Consider the following 17,741-nt stretch of genomic DNA (forward strand, 5'->3'; position numbering starts at 1 on the left):
AGGCCATATAACACTGAATGTCTATTGTAGGGGGAAAGAACATGGAAAACCAGAGAGCGGGCAGGGGAACTGAACAGAGGATTCTGGAATGGAGTAATATGGAAATGTGCATGGCTGGCTGGAACTCTGAACAGGGGCCCTCCATACTGCAATACTTTGTTGCAGGCCCCATTTGTAATAATGAGATTTTCCATTGTTAAGCTTATTTGCTCCCTACCCCCAACAAATTTTTAGTTAAAAAGTGGTATGTCTGGGTGGAGATTTTGGGATACTTCCCAAACTTTCTATTTAGATTTTCAAAAAGCAAACAAACCACAAAGGCAGAACTGAAACAGTTTTTCCCCCTACTCTCCCAACCAAAAGGAAGCACTCTCTGTTTTTAAGTTCTCTACACTGCAAGATTATTTTCTTCATTCCTCCCCACATTCCATTTTAGTTTCTGGTTGTGGGGGGGGGGGATGTATAAATTGATTCCCAGTCCCTTCCCCAAACATTCAAGGAGCATCTTGGATGATTTTCTAAACCAAACCAAGGATGGCTCTTCAAAAACAACAGCAGCAACAAGCAGCTATCACCCCTGGGAAGTTCTGGTAATACCAGAAAAAATAAAATAAGAACAGCTGGACAATAGCTAAGAGAACTACCCAGACCTGAAGTTACCAACTGGGTCAGGGACGTAGGATTCATCATCTCCCCCCCAAAAGTATTTCCTCTTTGTGCAGCGCTATTGAGAAGAGGCGGATGTGAAGGTCTCTCCCTAACCAGGTGTGTGAGAGCAGGTGACTCCTCCTCCCACATCAAAAGGATGCTCAGAAAGCACCTGTGTTTATGCAAGCCCTCTAGGGCAAAGCACCTCTCTGATTTACTTGCCTGCCACTTCTTAAGCTTCTGCTCTGGCTCCCCCATGGTTCTGCTGAACTGGCTTGTTCTCTTGCCTTTCTCTGGAAAAGTCTTTAGAACCTGTCCACGTTGGCGATATTCGCCAATTTATTTATTTATTTTTTATGACAGCCTAATTAATTCTAGATGTGGATGTGCCACAGATGTACAGAATGACATTCTGATGAATGCTGTTCCTGTGGCAGGATCCTCTATATGCTTAACTCAGCAGTTAATTCCAATATGGATTTCAGGCAGATTTATTCCCAGGGAAGTGTGTGGGCAGGATTGCTTGCTGCTGTGCGGCCCGATCCTATGCATGTTTACTCAGAGGCAAGTCCAGCTCTTGAATGGTTCCTTCTGCCAGTTTCCTAAAGTGCATCCCACACTGCAGATTAGTGTGACCATGACGACATTGTTCCATGGCAGTGGAAAGGAAGGAAATAGTCAGTACATCAGAGTTCACGTCCCTTGGTTTTTTAAAAGAACGTTTCAAGTAAGTACTTCCCATGTTTCGCTGTCTACCCCATTTTCGCTCCCCCTTCCTGTGTTGTCTCCCCTGTTGTTGAATTTTAGATTGTAACCTCCTCAGGGCAGAGACCTGCACTCTTGTGCTCTGTAAAGCTTGCAACTGACTGTGCTGCTAAATGGTGGTGGTGATAATAATCTTGAAGTCTGTTTGGCTTTGGGGACTCAGAAGACTATATTGCTATATTTAAATGCAAGGGTGTGAGCTGCACAAGTCATAACCCAGTGAGAAAATGTTATGACAGGGGAGTGTGAGAGGAGAAGGCAGCAGTCTCTGCAAAGGGGGGAAAAACTCTGGTTTGCTATGGATATATGGCAGCCCATCCCTCCTAAATGTCCAGAGATCCAGCTTGGGACTGGGCTACCTGAAAGACCACAGCCTGCCCAGGTTCTAAGATCTTCTGGGGAGGCCCTTCTCCCTGTCTCACCACCATTTGGAGGCCTGTTCGGTAGGGATGAGAGACAGGGCCTTCTTGGTGGCCGCTCCCACACTGTGGCACTCTCTGCCAAGAGAAGCAAGGTTGGCTCCCTCTCTGCTGTCGTTCCAGCAGCATGCAAAGATGTTTTTATTCAAGCAGGTCTCTGGCATGTAAGGTTGCAATCCTACACATGTTTAGAAAGAAAAAAGTCCTACAACTCCCAGCATTCCCCAGCTGGCATGCTGGGAGTTGTAGGACTTTTTTTTTCTGTCTCATCATGCATAGGGTTGCTCCCTTAGCTGGTCTGTAGCTGAAGCTTGTTCTATTGGGTTGGGTCCTGTTTTTATTTTTTATTTCCTGTGTTTTTAATTGTGTTTTTTGGGTTTATTGTGGAGGGGCAGGGTATAAATAAAACAAAATAAATGTTCCATGGACAAATTGGCTGTTCTCTAGGAGGGCTGTAATGATGATCTGGAGAGGGGAAAAGGGAAAACCACTGGGGACTGTTCTGTTCTCCCCCTTTACACCCCCTGGCTGAATGAAATCCTGAAAAAGCAGCTGCTACACCCACCACTTCCCAAGAAGGTTGCTTCATATAAAAATAGTTAGATGTGACATATGAAGCTAGCAGCTTGGCTCTGCGGGTGGCTTGCAAAAAGAGCCGCCTGTATGCCACCAATTCCTCCAGGACAAGCTAGACAGCACTGTGCAGGCTGGCCTGGGATTCAGTACCAGGAAGGAGGAGGGGGCTAGAGGGAAGGAAGGAGCCATCTCCCCTCTCATGTTTCAGCCGACACATAGGTAATGCTGCAACTTGGGGTGTCACCCAGTGAATCTGACTGGCACCACAAACAATGCAGCACAGACCAGAGGAAAAAGTCCTCCTTCGCACAACACAACACACTGTTTAATTAATGGGATTTTCTGCCACATGTGTTTAAATGAATGGAATTGGCTGCCACAGGTTTAGATGTAGCACCATTTTAGTGAAAAGGCGGGATATAAATTTAGGGTAAAACAAAACTGGAGAACACCCAAAACGAGAGCTTCAGCTATTGGGTGGTGCAGAAGTGTAATAAAATAAGTAAATAAATAGATGAGATCTCAAGATGTTGAAAAAATATATGTGGTTTTATTATAAGAAGATGCCCTATGCGTTTCAGCCCTGAGTATGGGCCTTCTTCAGGGGTCACACTTTAAAAAAAATAAATGCCTGCAGAGATCTCTGAAATTGGCGGGATAGAAATTAATTAATTAATTAACTAACTAACTAACTAATAAGGTTCTGAATATCCAAACTTGACCTTTGAATTGGGCCAGGAAACCAGTAAGATGCCAGTAAAGTTGATGTAAAACTGGCACGACACACTCCATACGGTCTTATACTGATACCCCAGCCGCCGCCGCCACCTTCCCAAACACCTTCCCAGGCCCGATCCCAACAGGTTTCCTTTCCAAAGAAATCCCAGGCCATCGCCGAGATCTTCCGAGTGCCGAGAACCCCCACTCGCCTTCATGCTTCTGGAACTCTTCCTCCGAGAAGTTCACATCTTTGTGGGAGAGGTTGGTCATCAGCTGCTTGTTCTCCTCCTGCAGCTGAGCGATTTGGGTGAGGAGATCTTGAGCTTCTCCTCGCCAAACGTCCTCCACCAATTCGAGTTCCTAAAGGGATGAGTAGATCACATGCTGTCACTCAGCCTTCAGTTCCTTCCAGGCGGTCAAAGGCCTCCGATTCACAGGGTGCAGGTCTCGGAGGTGTACGAGGCACCCCATATCGCTGAAGCTAAGGAGCTAGGGGTTGACCAGTGACTGGACGGGAGACCATCTAGGAACCCCATGCTCGCTGCCTAGAGTTCTCTGATGGAAGAAGGGTGGTATATTGATGTAATAAATAAATGCAAATAGTTTAGGAACATAGGAAGTGGCCTCCTATCAAGTCAGACCACGGGTATGTCTCTCTCAGTATTGTCTACACCAGGGGTGTTGAACCTCTTTCAGTCTGAGGGCCGAATTAAATTTCAAAGAAGCTCTTGGGGGCCACATTCCAGAGGTGGTCAGGGCCAAAGGAGCAGAGCCAAAAATATTATTTTGGTTTAAAGCTCTTACTGCCCGTAACTAAGACTTGGGAGGCGGGGGGGCGGGGGTCAAGGAATGGGGCGGAGCCATCTGGAGAATCCAGGAAGGCTGGATTGGGAGCCCATGGGTCTGGGGTTCATTCCTGGTTTATATTGACTGGCAGTGGCTCTCCAGGGTTTCAAGCAGACATTTTCCCAGTTCTACCTGGAGATGCCAGGGATTGAACCTGCGGCCTTCTGCGTGCAAAGCAGGTGCTCCAGCTACTACAGACCTTCCCCAATTTTCTGAGGACCCTGGGTGGCACTTGCAGAGTAACATGGCAACCAAGGCTAAGACACTGGGCGCCACTGCAATTTAGTAGCTGAGGGAAGCAGGAAGGGCTATTGCCAACTTCCTAATTAGCCCTGAGTCTTTTAACAGCAGCTCCACATACAGGATCTCGGCTGCTGTTAAAGCCACAGGGCCATGCAATGCTCTGGTCAGTTGGCAACCCCACTAGGCGAGCCTACTATTGGCCTGTATCCAATGTTGGCCTAACTTAAGTCCCAATGGGTCTACTCTGAGTAGGACTAACACTGGATACAACTCATTGCCTGAAGCAGTTCTGTTCTGGAAAAGGGAGAGCGTTCGATCATCTTGTTCCTAAGACAAAATTAATCAAAGAGCGTTTGTTTGCTATGGGCTTTAATTTATATTGTAACCTTTCTCATCCCATTTTCTTTGGTTTCTGGGGCGCGGGGTGGGGTCCAACCTTTCGCTCCAGTCCCTAAATAGTCTTCCTTTCCATTCCCAGACTCCACTCCCCCCACCGCCGCCCTCTCTCTTCGCCTTTGCTTTCCAAGCTGCTCCGGATATAATCAAAAAGTACTTTTTGCAGTGCCAGCAGGGAACAAGCCCATGTGAAAACACAAGAGCAGGCAAGGGATGGGGGGGGGGGCATCTGTTTCTACACACACACACACACACACACACACACGAGTGTTCGATCATCTTGTTCCTAAGACAAAATGAATCAAAGAGCATTTGTTTGCCTTGGGCTTTAATTTATACTATTGTAACCTTTCTCATCCCATTTTCTTTGTTTTCCGGGGCAGGGGGTGGGGTCTAACCTTTTGCTCCAGTCCCTAAATAGTCTTCCTTTCCATTCCCAGACTCCCCCCCCCCTTTGCCCATGCTTTCCAAGCTGCTGCCGGATATAATCAAAAAGTACTTTTTGCAGTGCCAGCAGGGAACAAGCCCATGTGAAAACACAAGAGCAGGCAAGGGATGGGTGGGCGCATCTGTTTCTATACACACACACCCTTCTCTTCCCGCCATTCCCCAGACTAAACCTAGAAGTGACACACAGGGAATGAGTCAAGAGACATGGCGCATTTCAAAGCCAGGCAAAGTCTCAGGGGTTTTCCCCATCCTCCCATCAGATGCAAACTGATTTAGGCTGTGATCCTATGCACACTTACCAGGGAGTAAGCCCCATTGAACGCAACTGGGCTTACTTCCAAGTAGACATGTATAGAGTTGCACTGTGAGATGTTAAATTTAGCTACGATAATTCTACCCATAGCAGAGCGAAGGCAGTGGCCTCTAGATCCAGAGGTTATCACAGGACTGTTACCCCAGGGCTGCTGCCCTCAGCTAAGTGCCCCGATCTCTAGGAACATGGATTTCCAGAGCATGACAATGACTGTGCGCCTCTCTGAAACAGTCATTCCCACTCACCAGAGATGACAACTGGGCTCTTGTTACACAATCAATTTATTCTGGGCACACACAGAGACAGAGAGAGAAGGGAGTCAAAAGGCTGTGGTCTTTCAAAGGGTTGTTGACTTTCTTTTAGTCTCTTGTTTATCCATTTAAGGTGCAACCAAATCAGAGGTTGATGTCAGTTCAGAGTGTAATTCTACCAGGAGAACTGAATGTGTAATGAGGATACATAAATAAATAGAAGACATTTCCGGCCTCTTCCAGGTCCTCCGTTCCCTATCCTTTCTCGGCCCTTCCTTCCTTCCTTCCACAGCCTCCACCTCTCTTTACTTCCTCTCAGGTCTCCCACAGAGCCAGAGCTCAGCCTGGAAAACCTCCACACCCCAGAACTTGAATTCAAAGCCAGGGATCAGCTCCTGGAGCATGGAAAAAGTAATACTAACCATACAAACAATACACACATACAGAGTGCCTATGGACAAGTGCAGAGCAAGGGGGGTGTAATGCAGCATTCCCCAACCTGGTGCCTTCCAGATGTGTTGGACTACAACTCCATGTTGGCTGGGAGATGCTGGGAGTTGTAGCCCAATACATCTGGAGGGCAGTAGGCTGGGGAAGGCTGGCACAGAGGTTAGAGGGCTGGACTACTGGGGACACCCAAGTTCAAATCCCCATTCAGACAGGAAGTTTGCAGGGTGGCCTTAGATATCTCTCAGCTAGGCCTACCTCACAGGGTTATTATGAGGATAGAATAAAAAGGGGAGGAGGATCATGTACGGGAGCTTGAGTTTCTTGGGAGGAAAGGCAGGATATAAATGTAATTAAAAACAGAATTAAATATTTAATCACCCGTGTCTAAGCGCCTTTCTGGAATCTGGGTGGAAGATGTCCAGCTCTACGAAGGTGCGCCCAACATCTTTCTGAGCTTGCTACGATATGCACACTTTACTCAGGAGTGTAAACTTCATTGAGAGCTATAGCTCATTGAGAGCTTCTGAGAAACATGAATAGGATCAAGCTACCCCCGACCTCTGCAAAATGCCGAGTGGTGCCAAGGCAGAATGTTTGAAAGCCCTTAAGTCAAATGATGCCCAAATGTCTGTGCTTGTTTTGAGGATGTTCTACCCTGCCTTTCAGTGGAATGATCCTCAAATGTACAGAGGCAGCACCAGTTAGCTGTTGATAATGGGAAGGCACTTTGCCAGTGTTCAGAGGCACCCTTTCTTTAGACGCATTTTTCTAGGGATAAACCCCATCCTTGAAAATACTTAACATCTTGCTTGGAAAAGTGGGCTGGGGAGAAGCCAAAAGCCTGCTTGCTACCTTTGCTGACTTTTTTGTTAATGTCTGCTGCTTTTCTACAATGCAACGTCTACTCTGAGGTGCATCTGGAGCTCCATAAGAGGGGCCCAGCCATTCCCTTTCTGGCACCACCAAATGCTCTGCATAGGTATTTTTCCATCTGCATCCAAGAAGGGAATCCCAACAGTTCTGAATCTGCAATCCTATGATATTCTTTCCTGGGAGTATGCCCTGCTGATCTCAGATTCTGAGTTATTCACATGCTCAGGTCTGGGAATGTTAAAAACAACTCATCTTAATTATGGTATTCTTTTCCTGCTGCTGCTGCTGTGTTTATTTACATCAGCCTCCCCCAACCTGCTACCCTCCAGATGTGCGGGGGTTGTAGTCTGATACATCCGGAATGAACAGGATAACCCAGGGGATGCAGGAGAGAGTTACATAATCCAGGAGGTTGCTGTCCCAAGGCGCTTACAATCTTACATTTCCACCCCAACAGAGTATGGGATGGGGGAGAGAGAGAGAGAGAGACAGAGAGAGAAAGATCAGAGGGCTCCCTTGCTCTCAAACCAAGCCCTGCCAGGTTTGTTTTGTGCAAAGGCACCCAGGGGAGAGACCTGCTGTGTGGTGTAGTTGTTAGAGCATCCTTCTGCAACCTGGTGCTCTCCCGGTGTTTTGGACTACAACCCCCAGCATTCCTGCCCATTGCCCATGCTCGCTGGGGATGATGAGAGTTGAAGGCCCAAAAATCTGGAGGGCACCAGGTTGGGGAAGGCTGCATTCAAGAGCTGAAACTCAGGAGACCCAGGTACAACTCCCCACTCAACCATGAAGATCACTGTGTATGTGTGTGTGTGTGTGGGGGGGGTGCTTTGGGCCAGTAACGAACTCTCAGCCTCACCTACCTCACAAGGTTGTTGTGAGGATAAAATGGAGAGGAGAGGGAGGCTCCTGTAAGCTGCCTTGGGCTCCTTGGAGGGAACAAGGCAGGACACGAACGTAACGATCGATCCCATCCAGTGAGCCAGAGTGGTATAGCGGTGAGAGTGCAGGACTGGGAGCTGGGAGATCCGGGTTCTAGTCCCCACTCGGCCACGGAAGCTCGCTGAGTGGCTTTGGGCCAGCCACAGACTCTCAGCCGAACCTACCCCACAGGGTTGTTGTTGTGAGGATAAAATGGAGAGGAGGAGGCTCACGTAAGCCGCCTTGGGCTCCTTGCAAGAGGAAAGAGGGCGGGACAGAAACACATACATAAAAACAAAATCCACCGAGCAGCGGCCGGGCCGGGCCGGCCCGACCCGTTCGCCCTCCTCCCGGCCCCGCTCCTCCCGGCCCTGACCTTCTGGTGCTTCCTCTCCTTCTCGATGCGATCCACCCGCTCGAGGCGCAGCCGGTCGAGCTCGAGGCGCAGCTCCTCCATCTCCGGGTTGATGTGGTTGCGGCTGACCAGCACCTCGAGGATCTCCAGCACCCGCACGACTTTGGGCATGAGCCGGGCGATGGCCTCGCAGCCGTGCTGATCGATGAGGCGCTCGAACTCCTGGCCCACCAGCGAGGCGATGTCGTACACGTCCATCACCGTCAGGTCGGCCACGTTCTTCTCCAGGGCCGAGGAGGGAGAAGACGACGACGAGCCCAGGCCCAGGCCGTCCATGGCCGCCCCCGGCGCCTTCCCAGATCCCGCCGAGGAGGAGCCTGGCCGAGAGTCCCTCATAGACGGCAGCGCCAGCGAGCCCCCGCCGCCTTCCCCCCTCGGCTCTCCTTCCTTCCCGCCGCAGCGCCGCTGGAGATCGGCCCTTCCCCAACGCGGCAGCGGCAGCGGCGAGCCTGGGGTGAGGGCAGAAAGGGAATGCGCCTCTCCTGGGAAAGCCAGCCAGCCAGCCGCCCAGGGGCGCACGCCCGAGCGCTCTGCAACTTGCAAAGTTCTCTGGGCGGCTGCGCCTCCTCCTGCTGTTGTTTGTGGGCTCCTTTCTCTTTTGGCCTCGGAGCAAAACTTGGCTACAGCCGGCCGGAGATCAGAGCGGGGCCGGCCCAGCCCCCGGGCGCCCCGGCTGCTGGCATCTACTGGAGAAGAGCAGCTGGAGGCGCGCACGCACAAGAAGGAGACGGAGCAGGCAAGGGAGAAACCTCGGCGCCTCTCTCTCTGCCTCCTTCCCTGCCCACAGAGCCCCCAAACTCCACCTCCTCCCTCTTCGCCTGCGCCTCCTCCACGGCTCTGTTCCAGTATAACTTGAGCCTGCTGTCACTACGCAAAGGGAGGCGGAGGGGGAACGAGGGAGAGAAAGGGAAGGGGAGGAGACGGAGGAATTATGTATGTATTCCCAGAACGCATGCCCGTGCCTGCAAGTTGGGCAGAATCTCTGGCATAGAGCAGGTCGAAGCCTTGTGATGGAAGTGTGGGTAGAGCAACTCCAGGGGCCGAAGGAAGCACAAACTGGTGGTGCAGCTAGTGCTGGAGTGGGGACCAGAATCCCGGGCCCTGCGCCCCCCCCCCAGTGACACCCCCGCCTCCGAGTGGCAGGTGAGGAGGGAAGGTTACAGCAGCTGGGATTGTTTAGCTTGGAAAAAAGGAGAGTAAGGGGAGACGTGATCGAGGTGTACAAAATAATGCCCGGTGTGTGGAGAAAGTGGATAGGGAGAGATTTTTCTCCCTCTCTCATCATACTGGAACCCGGGGCCATCCCATGAAGCTGACTGTTGGGAGATTCAGGACAGATCAGAATTCTTCACACAGCGCATAAACTATGGGATTTGCTTCCACAAGACACAGTGATGGCCTCCAGTTTGGAGGGCTTTAAAAGCGGGTTGGACAAATTCCTGGAGAAGGCCCTCTGGCTACTAGTCCTTATGGCTATATGCTACCTCCAGTATCAGAGGCAGTGTGCCCATGTACACCAGCTGCTGGGGATCGTGCTGTTGCACACACGTCCTGCTTGTGGCTTTCCCAGTGGGGCAGCTGGTTGGCCACTGTGTGAACAGAATGCTGGAATGGATGGACCTTGGTCTGATCCAGCAGGGCTCTTCTGATTTTCTTCTAAGGGCAGCAGAAGCAAGCTCCCATTTTATTCATGCTGGTGCTAGGATTTAAAATGCAAAACGGCACATGCTCAGAGTTTGGGGGTTGGGGGGGGTTAAATCATGGCTGGCAAACATAACATACCAGGAATAAAGCAGCAGTTGTCAAACATGGCGTGACAAAGGGTTGGGGGAGAGAAATGTTAGTTGTGTGCTTCACAACCAAAGTAATACACATGGCTGCGTAAAGGAGGGTTCCCATTAGGCCATTTTGGGCACAACCCTATGCATGTTCAGAGAGAAAGGTAAAGGTGTCCCCAACCAGTCGTGTCCGACTCTAGGGTGCGGTGCTCATCCCCGTTTCTAAGCCGAAGAGCCAGCGCTGTCTGAAGACGCTTCCGTGGTCATGGGGCCCTCATGACTGAACACCGAGGTGCACGGAACGCTGTTACCTTTCCCACTGAGGCGGTACCTATTTATCTACTTGCAATTTCTTGCTTTCGAACTGCTAGGTTGGCAGAAGCTGGGACTGAAGACGGGAGCACTCGGGTCTCGAACTGCTGTCCTGCCGACCTTCCAGTCTGCAGTTCCGCTTCTTAACCACTAAGCCACCGCAGCCCCTTAGAGAGAAAAGAGTCCTACAATTCCCAGCATTCCCCAGCTAGCCATGCTGGCTAGGGAATGCTGGGAACTGTGCGACTTTTTCCTGTCTGAATGTGCATAGATTGCATCTTAAGTCCAGAGTCTAAAATTACCTAGTGGAACCCTTGACTGAGCGCAGCCCTTGCCACAAGGGATGGGTATGTTGTTGTCTAAAACATGAATGTTCCGCTTGTCCTTTTAAAAGGTCAGTGTGGCAAACAACAATAAGATTCATCAGAGTGAAGAAGTGGACTCTGGTCTAAAGGTAGACAAACATTAGGTTTATGGTATGCCTTCCTCACCTGGGTGCTCTCCAGGTGTTTTAGACATCACCTCGCATCAACTCCACCCAGCTTGGCCAATGGTCAGGGAAGCTGGGAGTTGTAGTTCAAGACATAGGGAGAGCCCCAAGTTATGGGGCAGGGAGAGGAACTGGCTTACAGGATCTATTTTATTTTTCACTCAAACCCCAAAGTCCACCAACTAGAACCAGATGCAAAATAGAGACTAAAATTGCAATCCTACGTATGTTTAGACAGAAAAATGTCCTACAGCTCCCAGCATTCCCCAGCCAGCATGGGGACTTGTAGGACTTTGGGGTGGGGGATCTAAACATGCATAGGATTGTGCCCTAAAGAAGGCAGACATAGAATTGCAGAACAAGGTGATTCTGTTGAACACATCCTCAGCTCCAGAATTTGTTTTTATTGCCAGAACCGGAAGTGGCCCTCAAATCCTTTCACACGTACAGATCTCCGCTCTTATTTTCCCCCAAGCCTTCTTGATTTGTTGTTATTGTTGTTGTTCAGTCGTTCAGTCGTGTCCGACTCTTCGTGACCCCATGGACCATAGCACGCCAGGCCTTCCTGTCCTGCGCTCTCTCCCGGAGCGTGCTCAAGTTCATATTCATTGCATCCGTGATGCTATCTAGCCATCTCATCCTCTGCCGTCCCCTTCTCCTTTTGCCTTCAGTCTTTCCCAGCATCAGGGTCTTTTCCAGGGAGTTTTCTCTTCGCATTAGGTGGCCAAAATACTGGAGCTTCAGCTTCATTATCTGTCCTTCCAATGAGCACTCAGGGTTGATTTCCTTTAGGATGGACTGATTTGACCTCCTTGCAGTCCAGGGGACTCGTAAGAGTCTTCTCCAGCACCACAGTTCGAAAGCATCAATTCTTCGGCGCTCAGCCTTCCTTATAGTCCAGCTCTCACAGCCATACATTACTACTGGGAAAACCATAGCTTTGATTAGACGGACCTTTGTCGGCAAGGTGATGTCTCTGCTTCTTACTATGCTGTCTAGGTTGGCCATAGCTTTCCTCCCAAGGAGCAAGTGTCTTTTAATTTCATGGCTACAGTCACCGTCTGCGGTGATCTTGGAGCCCAAGAAAGTAAAATCTGTCACTGCTTCCATTTCTTCCCCTTCTATATGCCAGGAAGTGATGGGGCCAGATGCCATGATCTTCGTTTTTTTAATGTTGAGTTTCAAACCAGCTTTTGCACTCTCCTCTTTCACCCTCAACAAGAGGCTCTTGAGATCCTCTTCGCTTTCTGCCATTAGGGTGGTATCGTCTGCATATCAGAGGTTGTTGATAATTCTCCCAGCAATCTTAATTCCGACCTCTGATTCATCCAACCCGGCATTTCTCATGATGTACTCTGCATATAAGTTAAATAAATAGGGTGACAATATGCAGCCTTGTCGTACTCCTTTCCCAATTTTGAACCAATCGGTTGTTCCATGTCTGGTTCTTACTGTTGCTTCTTGACCCTCGTACAGGTTTCTCAGGAGACAGGTAAGGTGGTCTGGTACTCCCATCACTTTCAGAATTTGCCACAGTTTGTTGTGATCCACACAATCAAAGGCTTTAGCGTAGTCAATGAAGCAGAAATAGACGTTTTTCTGGAATTCTCTTGCTTTCTCCATGATGCAGCGAATGTTGGCGATTTGATCTCTAGTTCCTCTGCCTCTTCGAAACCCAGCTTGTACTTCCGGTAGTTCTCGGTTCGCATACTGCTGAAGCCTAGCTTGTAGGATTTTGAGCATCACCTTGCTGGCATGTGAAATGAGCGCAATTGTGCGGTAGTTTGAACACTCTTTGGCATTGCCCTTCTTTGGAATTGGAATGTAAACTGACCTTTTCCAGTCTTGCGGCCATTGTTGAGTGTTCCAGATTTGTTGGCATATTGAATGCAGCACTTTAACAGCATCATCTTTTAGGATTTTAAATAGCTCAGCTGGAATACTGTCATCTCCGCTAGCTTTGTTGTTACTAATGCTTCCTAAGGCCCACTTGACTTCACTCTCTAGGATGTCCGGCTCAAGTTCAGTGACCGCACTATCATGGCTATCAGGGACATTCAGATCTTTCCTGTATAGTTCTTCTGTGTATTCTTTCCACCTCTTCTTAATCTCATCTGCTTCTGTTAGGTCCCTGCCTTCTTTGTCCTTGATCATGCCCGTCTTTGCACAAAACGTTCCCTTGAGATCTCCAATTTTCTTGAAGAGATCTCTAGTCTTTCCCATTCTGTTGTTTTCCTCGATTTCTTTGCATTGTTCATTTAAGAAGGCCTTCTTGTCTCTCCTTGCTATTCTCTGGAACTCTGCATTCAGTTGGGTATATCTTCCCCTTTCTCCCTTGCTTTTCGCTTCCCTTCTTTCGTGAGCTACTTGTAAAGCCTCATCAGACAGCCACTTGGCTTTCTTGCATTTCTTTTTCTTTGGGATGGATTTCGTTGCTGCCTCCTGAACAATGTTACGGACCTCCGTCCATAGTTCCTCAGGCACTCTGTCTATCAGGTCTAATCCCTGAAATCTATTCCTCACCTCCACTGTATATTCATCAGGGATATGATTTAGGTCATACCTGAATGGTTTAGTGGTTTTCCCGACGTTCTTCAATTGAAGCCGAAATTTTGCAAGAAGCAGCTCATGATCTGAGCCACAGTCAGCTCCAGGTCTTGTTTTGACTGACTGTATGGAGCTTCTCCATCTTTGGCTGCAAAGGACATAATCAATCTGATTTCGATATTGACCATCTGGTGATGTCCATGTGTAGAGTCACCTCTTGTGCTGTTGGAAAAGAGTGTTTGCTATGATCAGCATGTTCTCTTGGCAGAACTCTATTAGCTTTTGTCCTGCTTCATTTTGTACACAGCAACCTAATTTAGGAGGTGGGGGGGGGGAGAGGAGGAAAAGACTTATTGTTAAACTGGGAGCCAAAAACCCTTGCCAATCCATTGGAAATCGTTTGGAGATCCACAAATAGATCCCCATCTACTTCAGCCAACCCCTGCTCTAGTCCACAAAACCTTCTTCTGCCATCACAAATGTGTTAGTCTTTAAGGGGTCACAGGACCTTAAGGGTCCTGCGAAGAATCAGACATCTTCCAATAAGAAACAAACAATTTAGTTCAGCAAGTTAAAACACAAATAAATGTAGGAGCTGAAAACTATTCAGTATGAGAACAACTAGTAGGGAAGCGCTTCTGTATCCCAGCTGAATGTGTGCCTATTCAGCACCCATTCCCTTTGTGCTCATTGAAGCTAAATCCTTTTCACTGCAAAGGGTGCTTTGCACAGTTTGGCACAATTTTATGCAGGTTTAGACAGAAATAAGTCCTACAATTCCCAGCATCCCCCAGCCAGCATGGCTCGCTGGGGAATGCTGGGAGCTGTAGGACTTCTGTCTAAACCTGCACAGGATTGCACCCTTAGGGTGCTTCCAGACAGAGGGTCTGCTAGCCGTACCAATCAGAAGGTATTGTGCCACTATTCTGTCCTCCCCCCCCCCTTTAATTTTTTACCGCAAGAAAAAGACAGAAGTGACAGCGGGGTGATGTCATGGAAGCACCCTTACTTGGGAGTAAGTCCCATAGAAACTGTTGAGACTTTACTTGTGGTGCAAACACAGTTTAGATTGGGCCACACATCTGGAATACAGCATCTGTGAATGCTGTTAATATCAGTTGCATAGTGGTAGAGTGCCATTCCTAAAATCCAGGGTACATTCTAGTCAGTGATGTCTTCTCATTCAATTTATGGAACTGAATTACATAGTTGAGCAGGCAACACAAATAGGACAATGTGTCTCTTTTAAAGATTAAAAACAAATTCATTGAGGTTATCCAGCTAAGAAGTTATGTGTGTGGCTTTTATTCATTAAATTTTTCACAAGCAAATTCCTCCACAAATCACAGGATAAGAAATACATGTTGTCTGTCTGTCCATCCATCTATCTGTATCACAACTAGGGATGTATGGATTTTGTAACATCCGTCTGTGTTTTGCAGATTTTCAGGTGCCTTTTGTTCTGTCATCCGCTCATGGGTGGAATCGGATTTTTTCCAATTTCCCGAATTTGCACAAATTCACATATGCAAAAATGCACCAATTCCCCCCCCCCATGAACAACCCCCCCATATGTACGTTTTCATGCTTTAGCCTAGGGGGGAAATGCACATTTTCAGCAGGTGTTTTTTATTGTATGTATTTTTCTACGATTAAATTTGTGTAAAATTCCAGAAAGTTACAAGAAAAAAACTTGGTCCATGAGTCTGCAGAATTTGTGTGACCCAGGAAAAGCGGGGCTGCTGTGGAATCCGTGGGTCAGATTTATAGAAATTCAAACTCATTTGGTTCCATTGCAAATTTCTCCAACATCCCTAATCACACCCCATTCCGAAGATTCAGACAATCTATTACAAAACATCATAACTTTACAAATACTTGGCCATGGAAACTCACTGGGTGATTTTGGGCCAGTCACAGACTCTCAGCCCAACCTACCTCACAGAGCTGTTGTTGTGAGGATAAAATGGAGGAGGATAAGGATAATGTAAGCTGCCTTGGGTTCCTTGCAAGAGGAAAAAAGGCGGGATAGAAATGCAATCCATCCATCCATCAATAAAGTTAAATGTCCTCACAATAACCTTGCAGGGCTAGAATGTGGGTGTTGAAGCAACTGCTGATCATTTGCTGGTTCCCCAGGTTTTGCAAATCTTTTCCCCATTCTAAAAGGCTGAAATGCCTCTCCTAAGGCTTATTTACTGGCAATAAGAGGTTTATGCTAAAAATGCTGGTGTTTTTGCCTCTACCCATTTATTTTGCCTTTGGCCTTGCCCACTTTTGCCTGTGACCCTGCATGCCACTGGAATGCAACCCCCCCCAGATTCTCCACAGTTCCCTCCGGCTGAAAGAAGTTTGACACTCCTGAGCTAGACATTATTATACCCATTTTAGAGATGGACAAACTAGACTGAGATGTTGTAGCTTGCCTAAAGCCACTCATAGACAAAGAAGGCTTGAATTTAGCTTCCCCGGCTCCAATGTTATGCCAGTGTGGCGTAGCGGTGAGTGTTGGACTGGGAGCTGGGAGTTCTGGGTTCTAGTCCCCACTTGGCCATGGAAGCTCATTGGGTAACTTCAGGCCAGTCACTGACTCTCAGCCTAACCTACCTCACAGGGTTGTTGTGAGGATAGAATGGAGAGAAGGAGGATCATGTAAGCTGCTTTGGGTTCCTTGCAAGAGGTAAAAGACAGGATATAAATGTAATCAATGTAATAAACAAATATTGGACTACCCAAGGAGATGTAAGAGGACCAACAAAAATACCTCAAAGTAGCGAGCAAGCTTTTGTGTTCACCAGAACTCTTCTTCAGGCTAGAGGAGAAGCAGGACACATCCAAATAGCTTTTGATACCCACTGTATTCCATAGAACTCTTTGCATGCAACATACAGTATGATCTTGATATTCTTCTTCACTACAATCTAGGCAAATAGGAGTATATTTGCCTGGTGGGATCTGACATGGTTTTCCTGCCAAGCACGGCAACCCCTCTGGCTTTTCAACGTCTCAGGAAGACCAAACCAACAATGAGCTTCTTGAGTTGAAACCAATACTTTGCAGTGGAGGCTGGTGGCTCCGATGTCAGCGGGGCAGTGAATCCACTCTGGGTTCCAGTCAGTACCAGCCAGAACTCTAAAGGAGCTATCCAAGGTGCTTGGATCCAAGGTGCTTAGATTGCTCCTTTAGAGTTCTGACTGAAACCCAGAGCGGATTCACCAACCCACTGACATCAGAGCCACCAGCCTCCACTGGTACTTTGAGTCTGGTCAAATGCAACAGTTAAGAACCAAAGGAAGGAAATTGTCCTGTTAAGGATTGAGCATGTAGCCCATACCTGTCAGTACCTACTGAAAGGGGAGGCTCCACCCATGTGTAAACCTTGTAGCATTCTTCTCACCGTTAAACATGTCTTTGTGTTGGATTTCTCAATCAATTTCTATTGGCAGCTCTTGTGTCTGTCCCTGGGAACACTGAAAAACAACAGCTCAGTGTAAAATGGGAAGTGACCTATCCAGACAATGAGATGATTCTTTCTACCATGTTTGTATATCTGTGTCACTTCCTTCTTCAGCTTCATGTATCCCATTCTTTCTCCTACCCAGTTGTCAGTATTCTAATGTTCTCACTCATCATTTTGTGCCACTGAGTTACAACGGGGCTGTTTTGGAAAGGTGTATTTGCCAGCTTAGGATATTTTCCCCTAAAGATTTTTTGAACACCGGCAAACTTTGCGGTTACTCTGAATTTGCCGATACCTCCCTGTTGTGTGTGGGTGGTACCGTTTTGTGTCCAGGTACACAAGCACAAGAAGGCCTGAATCACCATTAGAAGGAATGCTGATATTACATTTATTTATTACATTTATTTCCTGCCTTTTCCTCAAGGGGCACAAGGCAGTGTAAAGTGGTTCTTCCGCTGCCTAAGAGAGAGACTGGCCCGCAATCATCCAGTAAGCTCCATGGCTGAGTGGGGGATTTGAGCCTGGGTCTCTCCAGTCCTAGCCTGGCACACTAATCCTGGGCCAGGCAACCATTTTTCCATCAAGGGCTGCATTCCCTCATGGGTAATCTGTCAAGAGTCACGTGTCAGCAGTGAGCAGGACTGGAGCCAGTGGTGGACACAGCCAGAACCAAAAATGGGTGGTTCAGCCCTTTTTCTCTCTTTTTGCCACCTTTTTTTTTCTTCTCTCCCTCTTCCTTCCCATGCAGCAGGCTACCAAGAGACTGGCCACTAGAAATCTGAACTGGTTGAGTGCAGAGGGCTTTTGGAATGAGTTTTGAGAGCTGTATGAAATTAGGATTAGGGCCACATGCAGCCTGAGGGGCACA

General features: G+C 48.1%; 1 protein-coding gene across 2 annotated transcripts in view; it reads right to left on the reverse strand.

The window, feature by feature from the left end:
- RILPL1 (Rab interacting lysosomal protein like 1) overlaps positions 1–9,065 on the reverse strand; it is a 30,145-nt gene extending 21,080 nt beyond the window's left edge. For both annotated transcript variants that reach the window (XM_084820097.1, XM_084820098.1), the window contains exons 1-2: positions 8,248–9,065; positions 3,338–3,488 (exon numbers count right to left, since the gene is read on the reverse strand). In XM_084820097.1, the coding sequence (XP_084676223.1) occupies positions 3,338–3,488; positions 8,248–8,622 (526 nt within the window). In that variant the 5' untranslated portion in view covers positions 8,623–9,065. The remainder of the gene's footprint in view (positions 1–3,337; positions 3,489–8,247) is intronic.
- Between the last annotated feature and the right edge of the window lie 8,676 nt (positions 9,066–17,741).

The sequence above is a fragment of the Heloderma suspectum genome, chromosome 13, assembly GCF_057233095.1.
Source record: "Heloderma suspectum isolate Gila_16-S chromosome 13, 16-S_ref, whole genome shotgun sequence".
NCBI lineage: Eukaryota > Metazoa > Chordata > Lepidosauria > Squamata > Helodermatidae > Heloderma > Heloderma suspectum.